This window comes from Ranitomeya imitator, chromosome 3, assembly GCF_032444005.1.
Source record: "Ranitomeya imitator isolate aRanImi1 chromosome 3, aRanImi1.pri, whole genome shotgun sequence".
In the NCBI taxonomy this organism is placed as follows: Eukaryota; Metazoa; Chordata; class Amphibia; order Anura; family Dendrobatidae; genus Ranitomeya; species Ranitomeya imitator.
Genome location: NC_091284.1, coordinates 160760030 through 160786482, shown reverse-complemented (window position 1 = coordinate 160786482; position 26453 = coordinate 160760030). Strand labels below are relative to the sequence as shown.

General features: G+C 43.5%; 1 protein-coding gene across 3 annotated transcripts in view; it reads right to left on the bottom strand.

Annotated features, from left to right (window-relative positions):
- The window catches only part of STS (steroid sulfatase), a 514463-nt gene that overhangs the window by 390614 nt on the left and 97396 nt on the right, over window positions 1-26453 (bottom strand). The window contains exon 2 of one of the 3 annotated variants that reach the window (XM_069761576.1): window positions 20713-20865. The exons of the other annotated variants lie outside the window; for them this stretch is intronic. Within the exon in view, the coding sequence (XP_069617677.1) occupies window positions 20713-20746 (34 nt within the window). The 5' untranslated portion in view covers window positions 20747-20865. The remainder of the gene's footprint in view (window positions 1-20712; window positions 20866-26453) is intronic. 3 annotated transcript variants of the gene reach the window in all.

Sequence of the window (26453 nt, the reverse complement as noted above, 5' to 3'; positions counted from 1 at the left end):
TACAATATCTCTCACGTGTTCGCGGGTCCTCACCCTTGACGTTAATCTGATATAATATAGATTACACGTGCATCTTGCCTGATATATCACAAAAGTGGTACTGCATGAGATATAGTCTGTGATTTTGAAATTTCTAAGACCATCTGCAGAGGTGAAAGACGTTGCCCTTACGTGATTATGACATGCTAAACAATCACTGCATGGAAAGAAGCCCCGTTTTCATTTTCCAGCTCCAAATACATCAGGTGTCTTTGCTACATAATGACTCCACACTAACATATCTCTGGCGGTCATAAGTGGTGCGTCAGAGATATGTTTAGCTAGTGTGGGTTCTGTTTTTAGGATGGGGCAGTGTCCATCCTAGAATCGTGTCCAGAAATCCTATATAAACCTATGGATTTACTGTTGAGGTTATAATTACCATCCATTTGGTCCTTCATGTTTCTCACCTCTCCTGGATCCAGTACCAAGTGCAGCTCCCTTCTCTAGCTATCTTAGTCTGTTTTTCAGCATGTGATGCTGCTACATAATATTGGCAGGTGCATGTGACTTTATGCCCTCAGGCCTATTTGGGCAGCTGGTATCCATGCCACTATAATTTTGGAGATCATCTGCTGGCTCAGTTACATTAAGGAACCTCCTTAAAGTAACTGAGTGCGCACTTGAGGGAATATGATCCAGATGTAGCTCGTGTAGTTATTATCTACTCTATCTACCTTGCCTGTGAGTCTTCTGTCCCTGGCTTGATATCAAACAGTATCCATATGTATTAATTTACTACTAAGCTAGCGTTGTGGCAGATATAGCTCTGTACAGCTTGCCTCTCTTGTGTGCGGCTCTATAAATTTAAGCACTTAGCACCTATAGTTCTTTATATGTTTCCTCATGGATTATATTATTGTTAATAAATTGCAAATATCCATCTATACTTTATTTAAATAACGTATATACCATTGAAGAGGCTCTTTGCTATATTAATATCTCCAGCATATTTATCACAGGTGCAGTACTAGATTTATGACATTAATACCATGTATGAACAATAAATATGTATACACCATCTTTGATTTTGGTTAGCATGATGATTATCCATATATTTATTGATTGTAATCATATAATTAATAAAAATAATCAGTCTTTATCGTAGTATCATATTTTGTTTGTGGTAGTCATTCTCATGCCATTTTGGTGACTACATTAACAATATATAGTTTGTCTCATATAGTTCTATGGCTTAGATCATTTTTTGTAGATTATCAAGGTGCCTCCTGACAAACCCAGCTCAGCTAAGTGGGGCTACTGACATATCCCGCCATGCTGCATTGCTATGTTTTGCTGCATTACCACAAGTGTGCTTTTTGACATTCCCATCTTTGCTACACTATGGTGTTCCGCTACATCACTTCAAGTGAGGCATCTGACATAACCAGCTCTGTTGTGCCACTGCCTCTACACTACAGCCTCCATCGTTCCAGCCGCTTCACCTTGTTGTATCAACATCACCCATTCATGCTGCATTGCAACTGCTCATCCAGAGCAATGGCAGGTACACAACTATATGTGTCCAACATGAAAACATATATATATATATATATATATTTGTATACACACATGTTGAATCAGCATACTGCGACTAAAAATATGAATGAAATCCACTATTGCTATGTACATTAAAAATGTAAGGTACACAGTTAACATTTTTCAAGGTTTACTATACTGTATGTATCGATGGTCACTACCACTTCTGTCTCTCTTTATGTGCCATGCCAGGCCTCTTCGGAACTGGGGAAGTGAAATAAAACCTAGAGTAGTTTTTGATTAAAGTCTTGCTTGAGAAAGATAGGCAGTGGATAAGAGTGTTCAGTGAGGGAGGGGGCCACACTCCCAATGTTACCTAGAAAAAAAGAAACAAAGTGCTGGCGATTTATTATTCCTTGCTTTGCCAGATGAGACCTAGCTTGGCACATAAGAAGGAGAGACACCAGTGGTAGGGACCATGTATATGTAGGAACACCTTGATGTGGTTTGATAGCCTTGCACTTTTTGATCAAAAAATGTTAAGAAAGTGAATTCTATTTTTAATATATATAGCAACAGGGGAGTTCATGTGTTTCTTAATCACAGTGTGCTGACGAATAGTTTATGTATATGGCCAAGGTGTACTGTTTTAACTGTATATTAAATCCATACTAATGGTTTGGGGGACATATTTATTTTTTGCTTTTTTTATATTATTCGTTGGGGCATATATATTCCGGAACACCCCTAAAAGAAGCTGGCGGTGAAACGTGCGTCGGGGTGATGGGATGCCTAGAGCATATTCCCTGCGGCTGGCTACCTGGTACAGATAACATATATTCCTATCTAGCACTTTACCTCTGACATTTTCGGCAACAGGCTTATGAATAGGACACGCTGTGGTTACTACTACATTTCTGATGCAGCCAGCCCTTTTTTAGGCTATTAGGAGGGATCTTGTACACTATATCACGCATCTTTTTGGTTACTAACCTAGGTTCCGGTATTATTGTCACCACAGTGGGGGCCTTTTGGGGTAGATCTATATGTGCTTATGTATATTGTGTTTTTTTATCTGTTCAAGAGGAGTCATTGTACTTTTATTTACCCCTTCCAAGTTATTGATTATAATCTTATCTCACAACCCCATTGTCCCTCATTTTCTTGCTCTTGTCCTAAACGGCATTTCTGCATTTTCCTTTTTATATGTGATAATTTTAATATAATTGAATACAATTAATTATGTTACCTTAAATATTTTTTGGGATCTCTTCTTTCCCTGCCATATCCATTTGCATATAGAATTTTGTTGTTATATCATGAATGAAGTGACTTCCCTACATAGGACATTATGCTGATTTACATACAGAGCTAAGACAGAATTGATAGGGACCATCCAAATATAAGGTACACCTTGACTTGGTTGGATGACTTCTGCAATTTTTGATAAAAAAATTAACTAATTACCTTATGTATTTAACATGCATAGTAATATTGGAGATTGTATATTCATTAATCTCAGTCTGTTGATCCATCGAGTATGGATCATATCAATTCATATGAAATCATTTGGTTTTTTTTCTAGCAATGTTAGGAAAATGTTAATGTTTAATGTAATGTTTAATGTTTTACTAGGTCAGCATCAGAAAAGATAGGCCAAGAAACAGTATTGTTGTCTTAACCAATGCAGATTGGTGCTGTTTTTTTTGAAGAACACGTCATCCAATTGTCCACACTTCATGATTTCTTCTGATTAGCTCATTGTATCCTTGTTTTCTTCTATGATGGTTTTATTGCTGCTATTTGTTTGCTTTTCTACATGTAAATCGCATTTCATTTGGCTGCTTTTACAGTTCTGTCACAAACAGTGGGGCTTCGTTATCGGCTTATAATGAGGCAAAATCCAGGGTCGGGCAGAATCCAGCTGGCTTGTACGTTTATGTGTATAGATAAGCACTTTTAGCTCCATGTTTGAGAGCATATGGAATAAAACTATCAACTCTTAACTGGGAGTTGGGAGATTTGTTCTATTTAAAGACATTAAAGCACAGAATTACACAGAAACTGCCTAGCTGAAGTAAGAAAAAATCCATTATCCTTTCCTAAACTTATAAGGTGGTGACTGACATCTGATGTACTGTGAACGTATCCCAATGGGAAGCCACAACATTGTTTTTAATATATGCATTTGTCGACTGTCGGAATGTTCTTCACTTTACTCTACTGTTGGAGCTTGACCATTTTAACCATATTGTGTGAACTTTCACATTAGCAATTTACAAAGTGTTTCCACATTTTTCTCCTCATCATTGAGTGATCGCATTTGTTTAACCCCTTCCCGACCTTTGACGCATACACTGCGTCATGAAAGTCGGTGCCATTCCGACCCATGACGCAGCGTATGCGTCATGGCAGAATTGCGTTCCTGCAGGCCGGGTGAAAGGGTTAACTGTAATTTCACCCGGCGTGCAGGGACAGGAGGAGTTGTACTTTAGCCCAGGGGGGTTTCACCCCCCCGTGGCTACGATCGCTCTGATTGGCTGTTGAAAGTGAAACTGCCAATCAGAGCGATTTGTAATATTTCACCTAAAAAACTGGTGAAATATTACAATCCAGCCATGGCCGATGCTGCAATATCATCGGCCATGGCTGGAAACACTTATGTGCCCCCACCCCACCCCACCGATCGCCCCCCCAGCCCTCCGATCTGTGGTCCGCTTCCCTCCGTCCTGTGCTCCGCTCCCCCGTCCTCCTGTCCGCTCCACGCGTGCTCCAATCCTACCCCCCGTGCTCCAATCCACCCCCCTGCACTCCGATCCACCCCCCGCACTGCGATTCACCCCCGCACACCGATCTACCCGCCTGCACACCGACCCACCCCCCATGCTCCGATCCCTCCTCCCTGTGCTCCGACGCCCCCCCGTGCCCTGATCTCCCCCCTTATGCTTACCGAGCCTCCCGGGGTCCGTCCGTCTTCTTTCCTGGGCGCCGCCATCTTCCAAAATGGCGGGCGCATGCGCAGTGCGGCCGCCGAATCTGCCGGCCGGCAGATTCGTTCCAGAGTGAATTTTGATCACTGTGAAAAAACCTCACAGTGATCAAAATAAAAAAAACAGTAAATGACCCCCCCCCTTTGTCACCCCCATAGGTATGGACAATAATAAAATAAAGATTTTTTTTTTCCCCCACTAAGGTTGGAGTTAGAACTAGGGTTAGGGTTAGGGGTAGGGTTAGGGTTAGGGTTAGGGTTAGGGGTAGGGTTAGGGGTAGGGTTAGGGGTAGGGGTAGGGTTAGGGGTAGGGTTAGGGTTAGGGATAGGGTTAGGGATAGGAATGTGCACACGTATTCTGGTCCTCTGCGGATTTTTCCGCAGCGGATTTCATAAATCCGCAGTGCTAAACCGCTGTGGATTTATCGCGGATTTACCGCGGTTTTTCTGCGCATTTTCTATTGGAGCAGTTGTAAAACCGCTGCGGAATCCGCAGAAAGAAGTGACATGCTGCGGAATGTAAACCCCTGCGTTTCCGTGCAGTTTTACTGCAGCATGTGTACAGCGATTTTTGTTTCCCATAGGTTTACATTGAACTGTAAACTCATGGGAAACTGCTGCGGATCCGCAGCGTTTTCCGCAGCGTGTGCACATACCTTTAGAATTAGGCTATGTGCACACGGTGCGGATATGGCTGCGGATCCGCAGCGGATTGGCCGCTGCGGATCTGCAGCAGAGTTCCATCAGGTTTACAGTACCATGTAAACATATGGAGAACCAAATCCGCTGTGCCCATGGTGCAGAAAATACCGCGCGGAAATGCTGCGTTGTATTTTCCGCAGCATGTCACTTCTTTGTGCGGATTCCGCAGCGTTTTACACCTGTTCCTCAATAGGAATCCGCAGGTGAAATACGCACAAAAAACACTGGCAGTCCGTGGTAAATCCGCAGGTAAAACGCAGTGCCTTTTACCCGCAGATTTTTCAAAAATGATGCTGGAAAATCTCACACGAATCCGCAACGTGGACACATAGCCTTAGGGTTAGGGTTGGGTTGGAATTAGGGTTGTGGTTAGGGGTGTGTTGGGGTTAGGGTTGTGATTAGGGTTACGGCTACAGTTGGGATTAGGGTTAGGGGTGTGTTGGGGTTAGTGTTGGAGGTAGAATTGAGGGGTTTCCACTGTTTAGGCACATCAGGGGGGTCTCCAAACGCAACATGGCGCCACCATTGATTCCAGCCAATCTTGTATTCAAAAAGTCAAATGGTGCTCCCTCAATTCCGAGCCCCGACGTGTGCCCAAACAGTGGTTTACCCCCACATATGGGGTACCAGCATACTCAGGACAAACTGCGCAACAATTACTGGGGTGGTCCAATTTCTCCTGTTACCCTTGTGAAAATAAAAAAATGCTTGCTAAAACATCAACATCAACATCAAAGAAAAATGATTTTTTTATTTTCACGGCTCTGCGTTGTAAACGTCTGTGAAGCATTTGGGGGTTCAAAGTGCTCACCACATATCTAGATAAGTTCCTTTGGGGGTCTAGTTTACAAAATAGGGTCACTTGTGGGGGGTTTCTACTGTTTAGGCACACCAGGGGCTCTGCAAACGCAACGTGATGTCCGCAGACCATTCCATCAAAGTTTGCATTTCAAAAGTCACTACTTCCCTTCTGAGCCCCGACGTGTGCCCAAACAGTGGTTTACCCCCACACATCAGGTATCAGCGTACTCAGGAGAAACTGGACAACAACTTTTGGGGTCCAATTTCTCCTGTAACCCTTGGGAAAATAAAAAATTCTGGGCTAAAAAATTATTTTTGAGGAAAGAAAACGTATTTATTATTTTCACGGCTCTGTGTTATAAACTTCTGTGAAGCACTTGGGGGTTGAAAGTGCTCACCACATATCTAGATAAGTTCCTTTCGGGGTCTAGTTTCCAAAATAGGGTCACTTGTGAGGGCTTTCTACTGTTTAGCCACATCAGGGGCTCTGCAAACGCAACGTGACGCCCATAGAGCATTTCATCAAAGTCTGCATTTCAAAACGTCACTACTTCACTTCCGAGCCCCGGCATGTGCCCAAACAGTGGTTTACCCCCACATATGGGGTATCAGCGTACTCAGGAGAAACTGGACAACAACTTTTGAGGTCAAATTTCTCCTGTTACCCTTGGGAAAATAAAAAATTGCGGGCTAAATATCATTTTTGAGAAAAGAAATTTTTTTTTTATTTTCATGGCTCTGTGTTATAAACTTCTGTGAAGCACTTGAGGGTTCAAAGTGCTCACCACATGTCTAGATTAGTTCCTTTGGGGGTCTAGTTTCCAAAATGGGGTCATTTGTGGGGGATCTCCAATGTTTAGGCACACAGGGGCTCTCCAAACGCGACATGGTGTCCGCTAATGATTGGAACTAATTTTCCATTTAAAAAGCCAAATGGCGTGCCTTCCCTTCTGAGCCCTGCCGTGCGCCCAAACAGTGGTTTACCCCCACATATGGGGTATCTGCGTACTCAGAACAAACTGGACAACAAAATTTGTGGTCCAATTTCTCCTATTACCGTTGGCAAAAAAGGAAATTCCAGGCTAAAAAATCATTTTTGAGGAAAGAAAAATTATTTTTTATTTTCATGGCTCTGCGTTATAAACTTCTGTGAAGCACCTGGGGGCTTAAAGTGCTCAGTATGTATCTAGATAAGTTCCTTTGGGGGTCTAGTTTCCAAAATGGGGTCATTTGTGGGGGAGCTCCAATGCATAGGCACACAGGGGCTCTCCAAACGCGACATGGTGTCCGCTAACAATTGGAGCTAATTTTCCATTCAAAAAGTCAAAAGGCGCGCCTTCCATTCCGAGCCCTGCCGTGTGCCCAAACAGTGGTTTACCCCCACATATGAGGTATCGTCGTACTCAGGAGAAATTGCCCAACAAATTTTACGATCTATTTAATCCTATTGCCCATGTGAAAATGAAAAAATTGAGGCGAAAATAAATTTTTTGTGAAAAAAAAGTACTTTTTCATTTTTACGGATCAATTTGTGAAGCACCTGAGGGTTTAAAGTGCTCACTAGGCATCTAGATAAGATCCTTGGGGGGTCCAGTTTCCAAAATGGGGTCAATTGTGGGGGAGCTCCAATGTTTAGGCACACAGGGTCTCTCCAAACGCGACATGGTGTCCGCTAACGATGGAGATAATTTTTCATTCAAAAAATCAAATGGCGCTCCTTCCCTTCCAAGCCCTGCCGTGTGCCCAAACAGTGATGTACCCCCACATATGAGGTATCAGCGTACTCAGGACAAATTGGACAACAACTTTCGTGGTTCAGTTTCTCTTTTTACCATTGGGAAAATAAAAAAATTGTTGCTCAAAAATCATTTTTGTAACTAAAAAGTTAAATGTTCATTTTTTCCTTCCATGTTGCTTCTGCTGCTGTGAAGCACCTGAAGGGTTAATAAACTTCTTGAATGTGGTTTTGTGCACCTTGAGGGGTGCAGGTTTTAGAATGGTGTCACTTTTGGGTATTTTCAGCCATATAGACCCCTCAAACTGACTTCAAATGTGAGGTGGTCCCTAAAAAAAATGGTTTTGTAAATTTCGTTGTAAAAATGAGAAATCGCTGGTCACATTTTAACCCTTATAACTTCCTAGCAAAAAAAAATTTTGTTTCCAAAATTGTGCTGATGTAAAGTATACATGTGGGAAATGTTATTTATTAACTATTTTTTGTCACATAACTCTCTGGTTTAACAAAATAAAAATTCAAAATGTGAAAATTGCAAAATTTTCAAAATTTTCGCCAAATTTCCGTTTTTATCACAAATAAACACAGAATTTATTGACTTAAATTTACCACTAACATGAAGCCCAATATGTCACGAGAAAACAATCTCAGAATTGCTAAGATCCGTTGAAGCGTTCCCGAGTTATTACCTCATAAAGGGACACTGGTCAGAATTGCAAAAAATGGCAAGGTCTTTAAGGTCAAAATAGGCTGGGTCATGAAGGGGTTAAAGTGTGCTTTATTAAAGTTCAAGAGTGTTAAGATATTCAACATTGTTATGGCCCATATCAATGATTGGCTTCACTGTGAAGCAAAACTGTTGAACACGCACGTTGAAGGCCCGGATTAATCAAAACTGGCATGATTCCACTCCAATTTACTAAAGGTACCTTCACACATAACGATATTGTTAATGATATCGTTGCTTTTTGTGATGTAGCAAAGATATCGTTAATGAAATCGTTATGTGTGACAGCGACCAACGATCAGGCCCCTGCTGGGAGATCGTTGGTCGCTGAATAAAGTCCAGAACTTTATTTCGTCGCTGGACTCCTGCTGACATCGCTGGATCGGCGTGTGTGACACCGATCCAGCGATGTCTTCACTGGTAACCAGGGTAAACATCGGGTAACTAAGCGCAGGGCCGCGCTTAGTAACCCGATGTTTACCCTGGTTACCATCCTAAAAGTAAAAAAAAACAAACGCTACATACTTACCTACAGCCGTCTGTCCTCCAGCGCTGTGCTCTGCACTCCTCCTGTACTGGCTGTGAGCGTCGGTCAGCCGGAAAGCAGAGCGGTGACGTCACCGCTCTGCTTTCCGGCCGCTGTGCTCACACAGACAGTACAGGAGGAGTGCAGAGCACAGCGCTGGAGGACAGACGGCTGTAGGTAAGTATGTAGCGTTTGGTTTTTTTTACTTTTAGGATGGTAACCAGGGTAAACATCGGGTTACTAAGCGCGGCCCTGCGCTTAGTTACCCGATGTTTACCCTGGTTACCGGCATCGTTGGTCGCTGGAGAGCGGTCTGTGTGACAGCTCTCCAGCGACCAAACAGCGACGCTGCAGCGATCCGGATCGTTGTCGGTATCGCTGCAGCGTCGCTTAATGTGAAGGTACCTTAAGACAGGTCTCTTAATGATGTAGTGTATCGAACATCTTTCATGTACCATCATACAGATAACACTATTAACCTGTAAACACCTGAGACACTTTGACTGGCAGCCAGCTCTGTAGTGCATCAGTAGAGCACCATCTGTCGGTCTATACTGTGAGTGGCGCATGTTCACAGCCACCAATCGCATTATAGTAAGCTGTGATTCGACATGCACTGGCACTGAATGTTGATGGCTCACAGAAGAAATATACTTAATTTTCTCTTGGGTGCCTTCCTTTTAGTACAGCAGTTTTGCCCCTTCATAGCACTGTTAACCTGCAGATAAACCCTATATCTGCAGGTTAATAGCGTCATCTTACCTAATTGCCATTTTTACAATCACTAACTGATTTATTTGTATTATTATGTGTTATCACATGAAACACAATTTTCCACAAATTTAGACATTTCTGTCTACATAATGATGTAGGAGGATCAGATTATGAGTAGTCCTGCCATTGCTTAGAATGAGCCTTTCTGCATCACATATATGACAAAAAAAGTAGTAGCTCAGGATCGTGCGTGTAACTGTAATGATGACATGATACTTGTGTGCTGACTAGTTCTCCTGAAAAGTACCAAAATGCTGCTAATTGGGTGTATCTTTTTATTTATTGATCTCCAGCCATGGCTAATTGATGGGTAAACGATCTGTAGGAAGATTGATCTTATGCATAGCTAGATAAGTACATCAGAGTCTTCTGCCATCAGGTTGCTGGCTTTCTTCTTCACCTTCTTCCTTCTTTTCTGCCAACCGTGATATCCTTCACCAGTGACTGCTCCTTTCTTATAATGTGACCAAAGTAGGCAAGTCGTGGTTTGATGATCCTTGCTTCCAGTGACATTCCTGGCTTGATTGTTCCAAAATTGATTTATTTCTTCCTCTTGCCGTCCATGGTAGGGTTGAGCGAAACGGATCGGAAAAATTCAAAAATCGCCGACTTTCGGCAAAGTCGGGTTTCATGAAACCCGACCCGATCCTTGTGTGGGATGGCCATGAGGTCGCCGATCTGCGCGCAAAAGTCACGTTTCATATGATGCTTTCAGCACCATTTTTCAGCCAATGAAGGAGGACGCAGAGTGTGGGCAGCGGGATGACATAGGTCTCGGTCCCCACCATCTTAGAGATGGGCATGACAGTGATTGGCTTGCTTTCTGCGGCATCACAGGGGCTATAAAGGGGCGTGCACGCCGACCACCATCTTACTTCTTCCGATTGTATCATAGGGAGAGGTTGCTGCAGCTTCATCAGAAGAAGGGATATAGTTAGGGAGAGAAGATTAACCCCCAAACTGCTTGTGCTGTAGCAATTTCCACTGTCCAACACCACCATTTTTTTGCAGGGACAGTGGAGGCTATATTTTTGTGAATCAGATCTGTAGCTTATTAGGCTGCCTTATAAGGCTCCCTGATAGCTGCATTGCTGTTTGCACGCTGCTGTGCAAACCAACTGCTTTTTTAAAAGCAAAAATCCTGTTGCTCCTTTCTGCACAGTTATCTTGTTTATTTGTCCACACTCTTGTGTGCTGCAGTCCTTTTTATTGCTGCCATACTTTTCTTGAGATCATTGTAGGGAGATTGAAATTGTACTACAGTCCTTGTATTTTTTCATATATCTTCCAGCCACTTTCTGCCACTAACATTGTGTTGTTTTATGCACAGGGCCTGAGTTTTGTTTCAGTCTCCCAAAAAAAGGGAGATTTAAATTCTCAACAAGTTTATATACACCTTCTACTTTGTTTTACAGTACCATATAACAGTTGTTATTTTGGTTAGATTTTCCAAAAAATTAGGAAGTCTGGTGGAAGAGCCCGTGGGCGGTGGTTGCCAGCTGGTACTGATGGTGGTGGTGGTGCATCTGGTGGTAGTGGCAAAAGCACAATAGCACCTAAGCCTGGAGGTGTTGAGCCAGCGTCATCGTCTGGCTACACAAGGCCTCGAAGGCTCCCTTATCTGGGAGTAGGAAAACAGCTTTTAAAGCCGGAGCAGCAGGAAAACGTTTTGGCTTTCCTTGCTGACTCAGCCTCTAGCTCTTTCGCCTCCTCTTCAGAAAGTTCCAAATATAATAGCAGCGAGTCGTCAGTGGATGCTCCCGGTCAGGAACAAGATATTTCCTTGTGTCCTTCACCCAAACCAAAAGTGAAGGATGTGTCAGGCGACACTACAGGTTACTCCATGGAGCTCTTTACACATACCGTGCCTGGGTTAGAAAGGGAAATTGTTAACTGCCCATTACAAGATGAATCGGACATGGAGTGCACTGATGCACAGCCACAGCTAGATTATTATGCTGTTCCATTGACTCAGATCACTACATTGCCCTCACAGTGTACTGAGCCAGAATCTGACCCTGATGAGACTATGGTGCCCAGTCCCGAACGCTATAGCACCTTACACGGTGACACAGAGGAAGGTGCACATGACACTGAAGAGGAGGTGATAGATGACCCAGTTGTTGACCCAGATTGGCAACCATTGAGGGAAAAGGGTGCCGCTGCCAGTAGCTCTGAAGCAGAGGAGGATGATCCGCAGCAGCCATCTACATTGCAACAGCAAATCCAGTGAAAGTAGCACAGCGTGCAATGCCTAAAAAGGTATTCTATAGTAGGAAGAGTGTAGTGTGGCAATTATTTAACCAAGATCCGAATGATCAGTCAAAAGTTATCTGTGAGAAATGCTCAAAGACCTTTAGCAGAGGGAAGAATCTTCAAAATTTAAATACAACGTGCATGCTTAGACATTTAACCAGCATGCACTTGCAAGCCTGGACTAACTACCAAACGTCCCGTACCGTTGGTGCACCTGCTCAGAACGAAGGTATTCAGCAACGCTACATTGCTTCCCTCACTGTAAGCCAACCGGTTAGGACAACACCAGCAGCAAATGTGGAGGTATCGTCGCAAGGCCCAAGCAGCCAGGGAATCACAAGGTTATTGGTAGGAAACACTGTATGTAGGCCAACATCAAGAATACCATCACCAACCCTCTCTCAATCCACTATGTCCACCACCACCACCGCTAGTTCCACCATATGCAGCTCTCCAGTCCAGCTCACCCTACAAGAGACTCTCGTTAGGAAAATAAAGTACTCATCCTCTCATCCGCATACACAGGGATTGAACGCACACATTGCTATACTAATCTCGTTAGAGATGATGCCCTACCGGTTGGTTGAAAGCGAAGCTTTCAAAGACCTGATGGCCTATGCAGTACCACACTATGACCTACCCAGTCGGCACTTCTTTGCGAGAAAAGCAATCCTAGCCCTCCACCAGCATGTCAAAGACCGCATTGTCCATGCACTGAGGCAATCAGTCAGTGGAAAGGTGCACCTCTCAACAGATGCATGGACCAGTAGGCATGGCCAGGGACGTTACGTGTCCATCACGGCGCACTGGGTTAATGTAGCGGATGCAGGGTCCACAGGGGACAGCCATAGTGGGACAGTTCTGCCTAGCCCACGGTCTAGGAAACAGTTGGCTGTAGGCGTTCGGCACCCCTTTTTCTCCTCCTCCTCCAGAAGCGAAAGCTCGTCCACAGAGCGCAGTCGCACGACCACTCCATCTGCAGCTGCCAGTGGTGCACACAAGGTGTCCCATTATCGAACAGCTAGTGGTAAGCGTCAGCAGGCTGTGCTACAAATGAAGTGTTTGGGTGACAACAGACACACCGCGGAAGTACTGGCCGAGTACTTGCAGCAACAAACTCAGTCATGGCTGGGCAGTGTACATCTTGAGGCAGGCAAGGTAGTCAGTGATAACGGAAGGAATTTTATGGCTGCCACAGCCGTTTCAGAACTTAAACACATACCTTGCCTGGCTCACACCTTGAACCTGGTGGTGCAGTGCTTCCTCAAAAATTATCCGTAGTTATCAGCCCTGCTCCTGAAGGTGTGAAGACTTTGCTCGCACATCTGCCGGTCGCTTGTACACTCCAGCCGTATGCTGAACCATCAGCGATCGCTGAATCTTCCCCAGCACCGCCTAATAATCAACGTTGCAACAAGGTGGAACTCCACACTGCACATGGTTCAGAGGCTGTGCGAACAGAGGGGTGCTGTAATTAATTTGTGGGAGGATACACATATAAGGGCAGGCACATGGATGGCAGACATGGAGTTGTCTGGTGTGCAGTGGTCGAAGCTACAAGACCTCTGTCAAGTTCTTCAGTGTTTTGAGGAATGCGCACGGCTGGTAAGTGCAGACGACGCCATCATAAGCATGAGCATCCCAGTAATGCGTCTTCTGATGCAAAGTTTGATGCACATTAAGGAGCTGGCGTCTGCAGCCGAGGAGGAGGGAAGCTGTTATGATCTGGTGGCCTTGGAGCAGCATGAGACATACTCTGGAGAAGGTGGAAACTGTAGTGACCGCAAACCCTGAACTTAACAGCGCAACTAGAAGTAGCCGTGGGGGGTACCTAACACTCCCTAGACCCCTCGACACAGCCTAAGAAATAACTACCCCTAAAGACAGAAACAGGAAACCTATCTTGCCTCAGAGAAAAACCCCAAAGGAAAGACAGCCCCCCACAAATATTAACTGTGAGAGGAAAGGGAAATAACATACGCAGAAATGAAATCAGGATTTAGCATAGGAGGCAATACTAGCTAAAAAGAAAGAATAGAACAGAGTACTATGCGGTCAGTATTAAAACACTAGAAAATATCCACCACAGAAAATACAAAACACCACATCTGACTAAAGACATGGAGGGTATACCTGCATCTCCAGAGAAATAGCTAGGCTTCAAAAAATCCTTCACAGACTAAGCTGGACAAGACAAAAACATGAAAATGCACAGAACTATAAGGTCCACAGCAGGTGGACAGCAAAAACAAAGCCAGGACTTATCTTTGAAGAAAAGCACAGCAAACAGGAGAGACCAGAAGGGATGTGAATCCTCCAAAAACAATGGACAACTGGCACTGACTAAAGGATCAAGCAAGGCGATATAACCCAGCCCAAATTGCAAAAAATAGATACACCTGATAAATGCTGCGATCCAACTACCGCAGCACTACCACTCATAGTGGTACCATAGTGGTACCATAGTGGTTCCACTCATAGAGCAGAATTCACAACAGGAAGCCTTGATGACAGTCAGCCATTGCCTGCTCAGGGAACTCTCCTGGACGAGGTGGCGGACGAAGAGGAGGAGGAGGAGGATGATGGGGATGAATATTTATGGGAGGAGGATGCTTCTCAGGGGCAATAGAAACTGCTGGCGTTGCAAGGTCAGGTACAGGGTTTTTGCGGGACACAAGTGATGTTGATTTGCAATAAAGTGCTCCTCAACCCAGAACAAGCAGTGAGTATGCCTTGCGTATCCTAAAAAGGGACCCTCACATTATCAAAATAATGACCGATGACGATTACTGATTGGCCTGCCTCCTGGATCCACGATATAAAGGAAAATTACAAAATATCATGCCACATGAGAACCTTGAGCAAATATTGGCTACCAAACAAGCAACTCTTGTAGACCGTTTGGTTCAGACATTCCTAGCACACAGCAGCGGTGATGGTTCTCACACGAGCCGTAGGGGGCAACGTGGCAGGGGTGTCAGAGGTGCACAAATCCGAAGTGGTGTTGGACAGAGGGGTTTTATGACCAGGTTGTGGAGTGATTTCGCAATGACCACTGACATGACAGGTACTGCTGCATCGATTCAAAGTGACAGGAGACAGCATTTGTCCAGTATAGTTACGAACTACTTTTCCTCCCTTATCGATGTTCTCCCTCACAGGTCATTCCCCTTTGATTACTTGGCATCTAAAATAGACACCTGGCCTAAATTGGCAGAATATGCATTACAGGAGCTCGCTTGCCCTGCTGCTAGTGTGCTATCAGAAAGAGTCTTCAGTGATGCTGGTTCAATACTGATCGAAAAAAGGACACGTCTGGCTACCCAGAATGTTGATGATCTAACCTTCATTAAAATGAACCAATCATGGATTTCAAATTATTTTGCCCCACCTGCTGACACGTAGCTTGCCTGAAAAATGTCTTGCTTTTGGCCTCCTCTTACTGACTTCTCCAATTCCTCCATTTGCAGCTGCTGAATGTCCACCCTAGGCCATTTTTATACCTCCCTAAATGGGCTGACTCCCCCCCCACAGGGCCGTGGTCACCACCTGGCGCAAGCATCCATGCGAGTGCCGTTTGCCTGGACATGTGGGTGAGCCCACTCTTGGGCGACGGCACTGGCACAGGGTCCCTCATAGAACAATGAAGTGTCTCTGATGGTGGTGGTGCAGAACCAACGTTAGACACACCATCGTAATATGAGGGGCCCTGTGCCAGTACCACGCCCATGAGAGAGTGTTCCCTGTTGTGAATTCTGTTGTCGGGCTCCCTCCTGTGGTCATGAATGGTACTTCGGCTGGTTCTGTCCATGGACTTCCTCTGGTGGGTGTTTCTGAGTTTCCTTCCACAGGTGACGAGGTTAATTCGTTAGCTGGCTGCTCTATTTAGCTCCACTTGGATCTTTGCTCCATGCCACCTGTCAATGTTCCAGTATTGGTCTAGTTCACTCCTGGATCGTTCTTGTGACCTGTCTTCCCAGCAGAAGTTAAGTTCCTGCTTGTTTTTCTTTGGTTTGCTATTTTTCTGTCCAGCTTGCTATTTTTATTGTTGTCTTGCTTGCTGGAAGATCTGGGACGCAGAGGGAGCGCCTCCGCACCGTGAGTCGGTGCGGAGGGTCTTTTTGCGCCCTCTGTGTGGTCTTTTTGTAGGTTTTTGTGCTGACCGCAAAGCAACCTTTCCTATCCTCAGTCTGTTCAGTTAGTCAGGCCTCACTTTGCTAAATCTATTTAATCTCTGTGTTTGTATTTTCATCTTTACTCACAGTCATTATATGTGGGCGGCTGCCTTTTCCTTTGGGGAATTTCTCTGAGGAAAGGTAGGCTTTATTTTTCTATCTTCAGGGCTAGCTAGTTCCTTAGGCTGTGCCGAGTTGCATAGGGAGCGTTAGGAGCAATCCACGGCTATTTCTAGTGTGCGTGATAGGATTAGGGATTGCGGTCAGCAGAGTTCCCACGTCCCAGAGCTCGTCCTTATTATCAGTAACTATCAGGTCATTCCGTGTGCTCTTAACCACCAGGTCCATTATTTTCCTGACCACCAGGTCATAACAGTTCCCCCCATCTCGAACAGTGCTCTACCACTTGCAAAACTTAACTTTCCCTGCTCCACCACTGTGCAGTCTGTGCTGTTAAATCATTCAATGGCATTGCCAATACAAATTTGTTGAAATGATAGATGATAGTTAAAATATACAGGGGCCCTGGCCTCCATTTAGACCAGTTAATACTTTGCGCCTACTACCACTGTCTGCTACTTAGCAGAGGAGCCCACCCCTGTGCCTAGCTATGCCACCTGTTTATTTATGAACAATTTTTTGGCAGACATTTAGCTCACTTTATTATTTGGGCCTACTAACTGTGTCTGCCACTCATAACAGTTTTCCTCCACTGAACAAAGCAATGCCGCCTGTTTAGCACTGTTACCAATTTTGAACTGCATTTAGCCTACTTTATTATTTGGCTCTATATCTGTGTTTCCTCCTCATCCTGCCCATTGCCCAGCCACTGCTAGATGAGTCTGCTGGTACATTGACCCAGACCACTACATTCTCCTTGCACTCTACACAGCCAGAATCTGACCGTGCTGAAAGTCAGGTTCCCCTTCCTGCATACGATACCACCTCACACGGGGACAAAGAGGAAGGTGCAGATGAAAGTGCAGGTTCCTTCATCAGGTGAGGGGGAATACTCGGAGACGTCACTGGCACAGGGCCCCCCATAGTACGCAAAAGTGTCTCTGCCAGTGGGAGGTGCCACCCACCGTCAAACACACCGCCGTACTATGAGGGGCCCTGTGCCAGTGCCAATGAGTGGGCCCCCCCTGCTTGCTCAGGATCACAGCACTTGCAAAGCTGAAATACTTACCTCTCTCTGCTCCACCGCCATGGCGTATTCCGCATTTCCTGGGCCCATGAAAATCTTGATCCAGCCCTACGGCCCCTAGTTTTCAATGCCTAACTATTATTATAAAGTAAATTAAGATTGACAAGCTTAAGTAATAAGAATTGATGTTTTGGCATTAAAATGGGCACTGTAGGTGTTTTCTTGTCCTCCACTCACTGCCGATTTTGATTCCCCATTGGCTTGCATTGGGTTTCGTGTTGCAGTCGGCCCCCGACTTTTCGCAATAATCGGCCGATTTCACCCGACCCGACTTTTGACAAAGTCGGGTTTCGCAAAACCCGACTCGATCCGAAAAAAGTAAAAGTCGCTCAACTCTAGTCTATGGTATTGATAACAACCTTATCCAACACCACATTTTGAAGGTGTCGATTATTCTGTCTTGTTTGATTACCATCCAGTTTTGCATCTGTATGTTACCACAGAAAAGGACAGACTATTGTCAAGCAGTGTCTTAGTCAATATCTTTGTTTCCTTGGTGTTGAGTAGCAGTCCCAAGTTCAAGCTTTCCAGTTTTCTATAAAAAATCCTTCCTTCCATCTATGCTTGTTCTATTGTATGCATGCTTAAGATTGTTGATGATGATTTATCCAGCAATTTTGGTTCCATCTTTTTGGTCAAGTCCAGTCTTCCTGATAATAGCTTCTGCATATAAACTGAAGAGAGATGGTGACAAGATGAAGCCTTGTCTGACCTGCACATAACTGTCTGCATTTATTCCCCACTGCTTTTCACTGGAACATATAACATTATGTTATTGGTGCTAGTGGAAGCAATTGTGGTGCCATTATTACTATTATCTCATTTCGTATTGATGTGCCTTTGTAAACCGATGGCAATATTTTACATGTAGAACAGCAAATAAAAGTGTGAAACATATTTGAAGCTATTTTTTGCCATTTATCTAAGTTATTCTGATTATTCTCATTATTTTTCACATTATGTTATCTAATCAGCAGGTTTAATTATTGAGAAAGGTCAAACTAAAGATGAATTTTAAATGAAATCTGGCAGTTTCCATGTTTCCTTATTTAGTAACTCACAGGTAACGAGGTGCACGACACGTCAAGGAAATCCTATTTTGTAGTAGAAGGACATAAACATTTAAATGACTTTTACTGAAGGGCTTATCAATGAAATTATCTAAACTCCTGATATATGTAAATGATAATACAGATGACAGCACATCATAAATCATTAATATTCGAAACATCTCTTTATTATGGTAAGTAACAAATAACCATCATGTTCAATATTGTTTCATTCAATAGCATTCTGAATAATATTTTCAGGCACCAAACGCAGGAGTTGTCATCCATTAGGACTGCAATAAATAATCCTATTTTTAGATAGCTGTCAGCTAGGTTTCTACATAACAACCAATCTCTCTTCATGCAGTTACCAAGAATGCTAATATAACTAATGACTTTGTGGTTTCAAGCGATGAATCACTCAGCAACTAAAGTTACAGTGGAAACAATCTGTGAATCATCTGTCTTGATAAATCCTGCAAATAAATTTTCTGCAACACCTTCCAATCAAACTGGGAGCAGTTTTTTGTTATATAGCCGGAGGACAGAAGATATCTCTTGTTTTCAGCCCCTACAAGCTGTAATGAATCCTTCTCTGAGAAAATTCCGAGCCTTTTATCCATATGACTATCAAAGCTTTAGTGCCAACGAGAAGAATTATTACCCATGCTGTCACACCACCTACATCAACTGTTTGGACAATTGACCTTTATCTATAAGACCCCAATGATAGTATAGAATAGTCACTGAGCGTAGAAGAAATACAGGGTTTCTAAAATTGTAATAATATTATAATAAAGCTATCATATGCTTAAAAAAATGGACATTACTATATATACAGAGAGCGAAATACGTATTGAACAAGTCACCACTTTTCTAAGTAAATATATTTCTAATGGTGCTATTGACATGAAATTCTCACCAGATGTTTGTGATGTGTTCAATACACCCTGTATATATAGGTATGTATCGCACAGACAGAGGTCTGAATCCAGAACAGGTTACTGGGTCTTGCAGTCCCACAAACCTGTATTTAGTAAAGAGCTGGATTTCAGGGTTAACCAGAAAGTGATAGGCGGGACTGGTTAACCACACAAATCCCAAGGGTGTATTCTTGTAAAGGCAGGAAGGTTGTAATTGTTTCATGTGTGCAGCACATGGAGAGAGTCCATATGTGAGAGTGGAGCTGGCCAGAGGTCCTGAAGGTCTAGGAGACATCAAGGGTCTGGACTACGGACAGGAGCTAGAGGAAGCCAGGCTGGAAACCTGAGGTGCTGTTAGCCAGGTAATCTAGAGCCTGGGGCATGGTGTCCTGACCAACATCAGGCATTGGAACTTTGTGAAGGGAACAGGACTAGAGTTCTGTTTGTGAGTTCTGTATTGTTCACATGCCTACCAAGACTTATAGAGTGGTTTATGAGATTATAATAAATCAGAGTTTTGGACTTGTTTAAAAGAGAATCTGCCTCTGTGTGTTCAAATATCGCTGCTAAGCCTTGAGAAAGGATTTTATATCCGAAATGTTGCCATGCCATTGGGCAATAAAGTTACCTTTTTTTGTATTTGTGTGGTTTCCCTTTTATATATATATATATATATATATATATATATATACACCCACTACCATTCCAAATTTTGGGTTCACCAAGACAATGTTGTGTTTTCCATGAAAACTTATACTTTTATTAAACAAATGAGTTACCATATGAATTTAAAATCTAGTACAAACATTGCCAAGGTTTGAAAAAAAGATTTTTATTTGAAATAATAATTTTCTCATTCAAACTTTGCTTTCGTCAAAGAATGCTCCCTTTCCATCAATTAAAGCATTGCAGACCTTTGACATTCTAACAGTTAATTTGCTGAGGGAATCTGGAGAAATTTCACCCCATGCTTCCAGAAGCCCCTCCCACAAGTTGGTTTGGTTTGATGGGCACTTTTTGCGTACCATGCGGTCAAGCTGCCCCCACAACAGCTCAATGGGGTTGAGATATGGGGACTGTGCTGGCCACTCCATTACACATAGAATACCAGCTGCCTGCTTCTTCCCTAAATAGTTCTTGCATAATTTGGAGGTGTGCTTTGGGTCATTGTCCTGTTGTAGGATGAAATTGGCTCCAATCAAGCGCTGTCCACAGGGTATGACATGGCGTTGCAAAATGGAGTGATAGCCTTCCTTATTCAAAATCACTTTTACATTGCACAAATCTCCCACTTTACCAGCACCATAGAAACCCCAGACCATCACATTACCTCCACCAGATGGCATCAGACACTCTTCCAGCATCTTTTCAGTTGTTCTGTGTCTCACAAATGTTCCTCTGTGTGATCCAAACACCTCAAACTTGGATTTGTCTGTCCATAACACTTTATTCCAATCTTCCTCTGTTCAATGTCTGTGTTCTTCTGCCCATATAACAGTAAAAAGAAAGCATTTGCACTACTAAAGCAGGATGGCACCATTGAAGCTCTAAAAAACTATAGGGAGAAAAATACTTTATCTAAAAAACTAATTAAAGCTGCCAAAAAGGAAACAGAGAAGCACATTGCTAAGGAGAGTAAAACTAATCCCAAACTGTTCTTCAACTATATCAATAGTAAAAGAATAAAAACTGAAAATGTAGGCCCCTTAAAAAATAGTGAGGAAAGAATGGTTGTAGATGACGAGGAAAAAGCTAACATATTAAACACCTTCTTCTCCACGGTATTCACGGTGGAAAATGAAATGCTAGGTGAAATCCCAAGAAACAATGAAAACCCTATATTAAGGGTCACCAATCTAACCCAAGAAGAGGTGCGAAACCGGCTAAATAAGATTAAAATAGATAAATCTCCGGGTCCGGATGGCATACACCCACGAGTACTAAGAGAACTAAGTAATGTAATAGATAAACCATTATTTCTTAATTTTAGTGACTCTATAGCGACAGGGTCTGTTCCGCAGGACTGGTGCATAGCAAATGTGGTGCCAATATTCAAAAAGGTCTCTAAAAGTGAACCTGGAAATTATAGGCCAGTAAGTCTAACCTCTATTGTTGGTAAAATATTTGAAGGGTTTCTGAGGGATGTTATTCTGGATTATCTCAATGAGAATAACTGTTTAACTCCATATCAGCATGGGTTTATGAGAAATCGCTCCTGTCAAACCAATCTAATCAGTTTTTATGAAGAGGTAAGCTATAGGCTGGACCACGGTGAGTCATTGGATGTGGTATATCTCGATTTTTCCAAAGCGTTTGATACCGTGCCGCACAAGAGGTTGGTACACAAAATGAGAATGCTTGGTCTGGGGGAACATGTGTGTAAATGGGTTAGTAACTGGCTTAGTGATAGAAAGCAGAGGGTGGTTATAAATGGTATAGTCTCTAACTGGGTCGCTGTGACCAGTGGGGTACCGCAGGGGTCAGTATTGGGACCTGTTCTCTTCAACATATTCATTAATGATCTGGTAAAAGGTTTACACAGTAAAATATCGATATTTGCAGATGATACAAAACTATGTAAAGCAGTTAATACAAGAGAAGATAGTATTCTGCTACAGATGGATCTGGATAAGTTGGAAACTTGGGCTGAAAGGTGGCAGATGAGGTTTAACAATGATAAATGTAAGGTTATACACATGGGAAGAGGGAATCAATATCACCATTACACACTGAACGGGAAACCACTGGGTAAATCTGACAGGGAGAAGGACTTGGGGATCCTAGTTAATGATAAACTTACCTGGAGCAGCCAGTGTCAAGCAGCAGCTGCCAAGGCAAACAGGATCATGGGGTGCATTAAAAGAGGTCTGGATACACATGATGAGAGCATTATACTGCCTCTGTACAAATCCCTAGTTAGACCGCACATGGAGTACTGTGTCCAGTTTTGGGCACCGGTGCTCAGGAAGGATATAATGGAACTAGAGAGAGTACAAAGGAGGGCAACAAAATTAATAAAGGGGATGGGAGAACTACAATACCCAGATAGATTAGCGAAATTAGGATTATTTAGTCTAGAAAAAAGACGACTGAGGGGCGATCTAATAACCATGTATAAGTATATAAGGGGACAATACAAATATCTCGCTGAGGATCTGTTTATACCAAGGAAGGTGACGGGCACAAGGGGGCATTCTTTGCGTCTGGAGGAGAGAAGGTTTTTCCACCAACATAGAAGAAGATTCTTTACTGTTAGGGCAGTGAGAATCTGGAATTGCTTGCCTGAGGAGGTGGTGATGGCGAACTCAGTCGAGGGGTTCAAGAGAGGCCTGGATGTCTTCCTGGAGCAGAACAATATTGTATCATACAATTATTAGGTTCTGTAGAAGGACGTAGATCTGGGTATTTATTATGATGGAATATAGGCTGAACTGGATGGACAAATGTCTTTTTTCGGCCTTACTAACTATGTTACTATGTTACTATGTTACTATATTAATCTCTTCCTTTTATTAGCCAGACTCAGATATGGCTTTTTCTTTTCCACTCTGCCCTGAAGGCCAGCATCCCAAAGTTGCCTCCTCATTGTAGACGTTGACACTGGCGTTTTGCGTGTACTATTTAATGAAGCTGCCAGTTGAGGACATGTGAGATGTAGATTTCTCAAACTACATACTCTAATGTACTTGTCTTGTTGCTCAGTTGTGAAGTTCTCCCACTTCTCTTTCTACTCTGGTTAGAGCCTGTTTGTGCTCTCCTCTGAAGGGAGTAGTACACACCGTTGTAGGAAATCTTCAGTTTCTTGGCAATTTCTCGCATGGAATAGCCTTTATTTCTAAGAACAAGAATAGACTGTCGAGATTCAAATGAAAGTTCTTTTTTTTGGCCATTTCATTTTGAGAGTTTAATGGAACCAACAAATTTAGGTTTATTGCATATCTAAGCAGCCAAACTTTTTTCAGCTGTGCTAACATACTTGCACAAGGGATGTCAAGGATATTCTAACCATCCCTTAGCCTTCTAACACAGTAAGCAAACACTAAGTACCATAAGAACACTGGAGTGATGGTTGTTGGAAATGGGCTTCTATACACCTATGAAGATATTGCATTACAAACCAAATGTTTGCAGCTAGAGTAGTCATTTACCACATTAACAATGTATAGAGTGTATTTCTGAATCATATAATGTTAGTTCATTGGATAAAAACTGTAGTGTATATTGAGAAGGCCATTGGTAACATACTGGGGGAGATATGTGGAACTCAGGATAATAAGCTACGTGAAATGAACCTGGAAAAATGCTCCAGCATACTGAGTGCTGAGGGGTTAACCAGCCATGTTGAGGTTTTAGTCACCAGCTGAAGACTGGGTGGGAGGCTATTCACCATATATCCACTCCAGAGAGTGATTCGGAAGCTAAAAGTGCAGCTTTTGGACTCCATCAGTATTTGGTGTTTCTGGAGATGAGATGTCCAGAGTAGAGTTGAACGACTTTTACTTTTTTCAGATCGAGTCGGGTTTTGCAAAACCCGACTTTGCCAACAGTCGGGTGGGGTGAAATCGGCTGATTATTGCGAAAAGTCGGGGGCCGACTGAAACACGAAACCCAATGCAAGCCAATGGGGAATCAAAGTCAGCAGTGAGTGGAAGACAGGAAATCACCTACAGTGCCCATTTTAATGCCAAAAACATCAATAATTATTACTTAAGCTTGTCAATCTTAATTTACTTTATAATAACAGTTAGGCATTGAAAACTGGGGGTCATTTGTCTAAAGTTGTGGGGGGGTAGGGCTGGCTCAAGATTTTCGTGGGCCCAGGAAACGCGGAATACGTCACGACAGTGGAGTAGGGAGAGGTAAGTATTTCAACTTTGCAAGAGCTGTGATCCTGAGCAAGCAGGGGGGGCCCACTCGTTGGCACTGGCACAGGGCCCCTCATAGTAGGGCGGTGTTTTTGACGGCGGGTGGCGCCTCCCACTGCCAGAGACACTTTTGTGTACTATGAGGGGCCCTGTGCCAGTGACATCGCCAACGAGTATGCCCCCCCACCTGATGAAGGAACCTGCACTTTCATCTGCACCTTCCTCTTTGTCCCCGTGTAAGGTGGTATAGTATGCAGGAAGGAGTACCTGACTTTCAGCAGGGTCAGATTCTGGCTGTGTAGAGTGCAAGGGGAATGTAGTGGTCTGGGTCAATGTACCAGCAGACTCATCTAGCAGTGTTTGGGCAATGGGCAGGATGAGGAAACACAGATATAGGCCCAAATAATAAAGTAGGCTAAATGCAGTTCAAAATTGGTAACAGTACTAACCAAGGGGCATTGCTTTGTTCAGTGGAGGAAAACAGTAATGAGTGGCAGACACAGTTAGTAGGCCCAAATAATAAAGTAGGCTAAATGCAGTTCAAAATTGGTAACAGTACTAAACAGGAGGCATTGCTTTGTTCAGTGGAGGAAAACTGTAATGAGTGGCAGACACAGTTAGTAGGACCAAATAATAAAGTAGGCTAAATGCAGTTCAAAATTGGTAACAGTACTAAACAGGCGGCATTGCTTTGTTCAGTGGAGGAAAACTGTAATGAGTGGCAGACACAGTTAGTAGGCCCAAATAATAAAGTGCGCTAAATGTCTGCCAAAAAATTGTTCATAAATAAACAGGTGACATTGCTTTGCTCAGTGTCAGAAAATTGTAAGGAGTAGCAGGCCCAATAGTTAGTAGGCCCAAATAATAAAGTGGGCTCAATGTCTGCCAAAAAATTATTCATAAATAAACAGGTGGCATAGCTAGGTACAATGGTGGGCTCCTCTGCTGAGTAGCAGACAGTGGTAGTAGGCGCAAAGTATTAACTGGTCTAAATGGAGGCCAGGGCCCCTGTATATTTTAACTATCATCTATCATTTCAACAAACTTGTATTGGCAGTGCCATTGAAGGATTTAACCGCACAGACTACACAGTGGTGGAGCAGGGAGAGGTAAGTATTGCAAGTGGTAGAGCACTGTTCGAGCTGGGGGGAACACTCTCTCATGGGCAGCGGTACTGGCACAGGGCCCCTCATATTACAACGGTGTGTCTGACGTTGGTTGTGCACCACCACTGTCAGAGACACTTCATTGTACTATGAGGGACCCTGTGCCAGTGCTGTCGCCCAAGAGTGGACCCACCCACCTGTCCAGGCAAATGGCACTCGCACGGGTGCTTGCGCCAGGTGGTGACCACGGCCCTGTGGGGGGAGTCAGCCCATTTAGGGAGGTATAAAAATGACCTATGGTGGACATTCAGCAGCTGCAAATGGAGGAATTGGAGAAGTCAGTAAGAGGAGGCCAAAAGCAAGACATTTTTCAGGCAAGCTAATTTGAAATCCATGATTGGTTCATTTTAATGAAGGTTAGATCATCAACATTCTGGGTAGCCAGACGTGTCCTTTTTTCGGTCAGTATTGAACCAGCAGCACTGAAGACTCTTTCTGATAGCACACTAGCAGCAGGGCAAGCGAGCTCCTGTAATGCATATTCTGCCAATTCAGGCCAGGTGTCCCAGATAAGGGAGCCTTCGAGGCCTTGTGTAGCCAGACGATGATGCTGGCTCAACACCTCCAGCCTTAGGTGCTATTGTGCTTTTGCCACTACCACCAGATGAACCACCACCACCCCCATCAGTACCAGCTGGCAACCACCGCCCACGGGCTCTTCCACCAAACTTCCTCATTTTTTGGAAAATCTAACCAAAATAACAACCATTATATGGTACTGTAATACAAGGTAGAAGGTGTATATAAACTTGTTGAGAATTTAAATCTCCCTTTTTTGGGGGGAGACTGAACCAAAACTCAAGCCCAGTGTATATAACAATGCAATCTAAGTGGCAGAAAGTGGCTGGCTGACATACGACAAACTAACAGGACTGCAGTAAATCCACTTTGTGAAAATTTGAATCTCACTTTTTTGGGGGGAGACTGAACCAAAACTCAGGCCCAGTGTATAAAACAACACAATCTAAGTGGCAGAAAGTGGCTGGAAGATATATGAAAAAAATACAAGGACTGTAGTACAATTTCAATCTCCCTACAAT